Below are 5,577 nucleotides of genomic sequence, written 5' to 3'. Positions count from 1 at the left end.
TATTTATTTCTGTGTACTTTTTAAAAATATTTTTGTCATATTTTATTCGTTTTATGATTTCATTTTATTTCATTTGAAAAAAAAAAAAAAAAATATATATATACATATATATATATATATATATAGAGAGAGAGAGAGCGAGAGAGAGAGAGAATAAATGACAAAAAGTTATATTCCAAAATTCATGATGTTGGACTTATACAATTCTTGACAGTATCTGTTTCGTAGCTCAAAATCAATCACTTAATTATTATATCAATCAGTGAATCTATTAACTGATCAGGAGAAATAGCAAATCAATCCGTCAAAAGAAATTGAAATGTGATTTGACATGATTAAAATCCGAAAATTGAAAGAAAAGCTGCAATTACCTTTTTATTTTTCCATTACGCCATATTTCATATATATATATATATATATATATATATATATATATATATATATATATATATATATATATATATATATATTATTAACCTAGTTGTCACCGAATTTTAGCTAATCAGTAGTCACAGGTCATTTAGGAAGAGGAGATGGTTATTTAATAGTATACAAACACCATTGATACTTGTTAATCGTAAAAAAATAAATTATGGATTATAATTATAATAAGAGTATGTATGATTATTGAAAAACAAAAAAGTAAAATTATTCCTTTTTTCTTTTAATAAATTCTTTTTATTTTTTTAGTGTTGAGAAATAGTCACAAAAATAAATTGTGACTTTTTTCAACACCTTCCGACTAAACTAATGCTCCATTTTTCTCTAAATTTAGAGTAAGAGGTTCATTTTCTTATATCATTATCATGTAAAATGAACACCCACTTCCTAAATTATTGTAACCAGAAAGCATTATAACCCAGTTCTCGACTGCATAGCATGTGACAGAATGAATAACTGATTCAGGTGCTTGTTAAGATATAGTCGACAAATCGATTTTTTAAATTTATCGTTTCAAGTGTAACATGATGCGGACCGAGCGATGCCGAGTGACCTTGCTAGTCGACACGAATTCAGAGGAATTTGCATGGCTGAATTCTAATGATGATGATGATGATGGTTTGATGTTGTTTTAAACAGAAATGTCTATGGGATTTTGTCAGAAAGAAAAAAAACAAATGATTGTTCTTATCTTATTGCTATTGTATATCCGTTAACAACGAAAAGGTTGTTTTTGGGCCCTCTGTTGAGCGATATGAAGAAATCCAGAGATTCTTAAGCTGACAGCTTGGGGTGGGAATCGGGGGTGAGGGGTCGCCGCCAGGCATTGTTCGACCTGGAGGTGACTAATAGCTCCTAATTACATGATAAGTGAACACCTCAGTGCAATGAGGGTTAAAAATGGGGATAGATAAAGCCGAAAGGAGGAGTAGAAATTAGGGAAATAGAGAGAGGGAGGAAATTCAAAAGAGGAAAAAGGAAAGGGAGTACAAATTAATAGGATAAAAGAAGAGAGGGAGAGGAAAGGAAAGAAAGAAGAATAACTCCAAAAAGGTGGAAGGAGGAACGACTGATTTGATAAAAACAAGACACTTGGCTAATTGGGGTCTTTTTTCGCTGATCCCTTTCCGTGGACTGACGGTAGATGAAGAACGGAGAACTTGGTAAAGGAAAGAAAACTGCCAGCCCCCTAAGTTGCATGACTAGGCCAGTGTGTAACTATTATTTGTAAAGTCAAAGACAATAATCAATTCTATGTTAAGAAAAACCAATTAAGTTTGACTTTCTTTTCTTTGATTGGAACGCCGTTGTGAATGCAATATATTTCTCCGATAGCCCAGGTGACGGTTGGAAGCTGATTTGAAAGCGGAACCGGAGAGCGACCGACGATGACGGCGAAGACGAATTCGACCACTAGACGAAACCACAGGTAACGCCACAGGTATCGGCTACGGGTGCATTTCAATCACGAGCCTATGCACCTGAGCTGAACTGCACTGGAGGAGTTACACAAGCAAAAACAATATTACGCATTTAATTGTCATGTCGGAAATAGTAATATATCCAAAAATTACGAAAATTCATCAAGCAGAACAATTGCTATTGTGTTTTTGTCAAAAAAATATATAGTTTGTTGCTTTAGACAACAAATATTGCAGCCATCACGCAACTAATCTAAAATATTCGTTCCAGAGTAATGTCCCCTGCATGTAGACTCCTACCGTCTACTGTGAAAAATTACACAAATTGAATCATGTCTCCTCATTGGTTGATTAGTTGAATACATTGTTTTAAAACAGACATTTTTATTAGTTGAATTCAAATATTAACCCGCGCGAGTTGCAGGTCTTTTTTCAACTGAAAATCAGTTCGGGTAAAAACTTTGAAGATGCCAGACTCTAATATGTTAGATATTTCTTTCTTGACGTAATATCGTCTTTTCAGTCAGCAAAGATTGTTGATTTTTTGTTGATCATTGATGAATCCGAATTACTAATTGATCGTTGTATTAAAAAGAACAGTTCTTTATGTCAAGGACAATTACTAATCTTTATAGAAGATTTTTCAACTATCACTTCATCTAGAAGTAAACTACCAGGCTTACGCAGAACTGCAAAATGACGCAACATATTTTGCAAGAAAAGAAAACGACCTGTAACTAAACCATCAGGTAAGTGCACTTTTCAATTTGCTGTGTTTTAAACTGTGGAAATAAAATTCTCACACTACTTAATAACGTCTAAAATGCGATTTTACCCAATTTTCTGTAAAAATGACTTTTAACTATAAATAATTTTCTACTCGATAATTTTTCATAATTTTTTTATATATTACTATTTTCGGCATGACAATAAAATATGTAATATTGTTGTGCTTTAAAACGACATATTAAAAGAAATTGATCTATCGTGATTACCTGTCCTATTGCATTTTTCAGTATGAACAAAAAAAAAAAAAACAGTAACAAAAAACAGGACCCTAAAAAGCAAAAAAAGAAAAAAAAACAAAAACAAAACAAAAGAAAACATGACCCTAAAAACAATTAAAAAAAACCCAACAAAACAAAAATTAACCCCAACTCTATCCCTGCCTGCCATGGGAATGTGATAATATATATATATATATATATATATATATATATATATATATATATATATATATATATATATATATATATATATATATTTAATTTTTTTATTTTAGTAGTGCTGTTTCATATTGACACAGCACAAGCACTGGCTGTGCTGTGCTACTGCTGTGACAATATGAAAACAAATTCATAAAATATACTCGTAGTTTTGGAGGAAAAGTGCCCAGTAGACTGGTGGTCTTTTAAACCAACATATTTCAGCTGAAAACATAACGTACTCGTATGTCATGTCGAAATTAGTATAAATTTCAAAAATTATATAAAATTATCCAATAAATGATGTGCCAGATGTATTTTTAACAACAACAACAACAACAACAAATCGTCCACAATTACATTCTGACATATTGTGTTTGAAAATACGGGCCCTTCATTTAAGTCAAGGGATATAAGTCGGTCTGCCATACTGAATTGGTCGCACAACTCTTGCACATTAAAACATGCAATAAAACTCGATAAATTCTATTTTGACTTGTAATTATTTTTCTTCCGAATCATTTTTCTTTTTTAAATTTTTTGGAATTATACTAATTTCAACATGACACAAAGTATGTAATAATGTTTTCACCTGAAATGCGTTCTACACAAAATTAAATGATGCCATTTTGGAAATATGAACAAAAAATGGTTATGCTGCGTGCTGCGACGCTGCTGCGTGGTTAAAGAACTAGGTGATCATTTTACATTAGTAAAAGAAGAAGAAGAAGAAGAAGAAGAAGAAGAAGAAGAAGAAGAAGAAGAAGAAGAAAGTTTTCTCAGTATCCGAGAGTGTTGACGCAAATCACATAAGAAATAAAATTTATTTATATTTTCTGGTTGATGTGGGGAGGAAAAGTTAAAATTTGACAATGCAAAAAAAAAAAAAAAGTAAAAATGAAAGTTAAACTGTAAAAAAAAAAAAGATAGACAATGTTTACAATTCGATATAAATATATCGTAAAATCGATATCCTATTCCCATCGATTTCGACTGCTGACAATATATGGCGTTTTACATATTTTAAGACGAAAGTGTAGTTTTTCGTAAACAAACCAAGTAATAGCACCTCCTTCCCTTTTTTAAATTTCGCATAGATGGAAGAGACATTTTCTTAAATCTACGCAAACAAACAAGAATACAAAAAAAAAATATATATATTGAACTCAAAAGAATTTAAAAACGGAATGAATTCACAGTGACTACACGCACGCTTTCAGACACCGTAAATAAAAGTCGCGCTTTTTCTTTTTGTTTTAAAATTCCGTTTCTGTATGATCGGTTTTCGTAAATAATAAAAAGACAATTTTTTGATTTATGCCAATACTGACCGTACTCCAACTGTAGTCATGTTCTGGTCGTCTTAAAAGCTGGAGAATGTCGGGAAGAAAACTGTCAGGTTGGAAATTTTCATCAGCGCCGCAGTTCGCCATCGTTATGGGCGTACTCCAAACTGTGCTCTCTCTCTCTCTCTCTCTCTCTCTCTCTCTCTCTCTCTCTCTCTCTCTCTCTCTCTCTCTCTCTCTCTTATATCGGGTCCCTACTCTCTTTCTCTCATAACCTTCTCTCTCTTTCTCTCTCTATTAAATCTTCTCTCTCTCTCTCTCTCACACACACACACACACACACACACACACACACACACACACACACACACACACACACACACACACACACACATGACACTTCCCTCTCTCTCTCTCTCTCTCGCTTGACCCATTCCTTTTGTGTCACTGTATCTATCTCTTTCTTTTACCGCTCTCTCCACCTGACCTTTGACTGTGTATACGGTATACTAACTATACTATACGGTGACGAGGGAAACTCCTCAGCTGTGGTATACACTGTATACACCACAGCTGAGGAGTTTCCCTCGTCACCAAAATCAACCATTGTTGATCGCTTTTCCCCTGTTGATTGAGGCGTATGGTCCTCTGTTCTGTCTAGTTCTAGGAGGTCCACCCTCTTAGGCTTTGCCTTTTCTCTTCTAGAATAGGTTAGTTTATTATCAATTACTTGTGGAACCCCCTCCCCTACTATGAAATACAGACGTAGCTACCTCTGTTCGTCAAGATCAAAGTGTAGTATCTGTTCTTCAGATGCTGCTGCAGTGCTGCACTTCTATTTCTTGTTCTCTTTCGGTGGAGGAGAAATCCTTCACGACTTGGAACAATTTTTATTTTTGTACCTTTTCTCCACGTTAAAAAACGACCCTGGTGTCTAACTCTGTCCCGTGTGGAGGCATAGTAAATAAATAGGTACCTAGGTATTTTTTCTTTCTTTCTTTTACGCTGGGCTGGGGTGGGGTAGGCGTGGGCGCTGTCCGCTGTCCTTTTCAAAAGCACATCCTGCCATGAGAGAGAGATTAACTTTTTAAAATTTTTTAAATACCATTCTTACTTGATTAAATAATTCGAAACAAGAAAAATGATTTTTGTTTTAATTCAATTATTTTTATTGTGTCAGTTGTATCAGTTTGGAATACGTTAAACATTAAAAAAAAGAAAAGA

The 5,577-nt window shown here is 33.5% G+C and overlaps 1 protein-coding gene across 1 annotated transcript in view; it reads right to left on the bottom strand.

The window, feature by feature from the left end:
* LOC145246609 (methylthioribose kinase-like) overlaps window positions 1-4,569 on the bottom strand; it is a 47,759-nt gene extending 43,190 nt beyond the window's left edge. Inside the window, exon 1 of the mRNA XM_080108275.1 lies at window positions 4,399-4,569. Within this exon, the coding sequence (XP_079964401.1) occupies window positions 4,399-4,500 (102 nt within the window). The 5' untranslated portion in view covers window positions 4,501-4,569. The remainder of the gene's footprint in view (window positions 1-4,398) is intronic.
* Between the last annotated feature and the right edge of the window lie 1,008 nt (window positions 4,570-5,577).

Source organism: Euprymna scolopes, chromosome 24, assembly GCF_053919585.1.
Source record: "Euprymna scolopes isolate OS-2025 chromosome 24, ASM5391958v1, whole genome shotgun sequence".
NCBI classification, from domain to species: domain Eukaryota; kingdom Metazoa; phylum Mollusca; class Cephalopoda; order Sepiida; family Sepiolidae; genus Euprymna; species Euprymna scolopes.
This window is presented reverse-complemented; position numbering and strand designations above follow the sequence as displayed.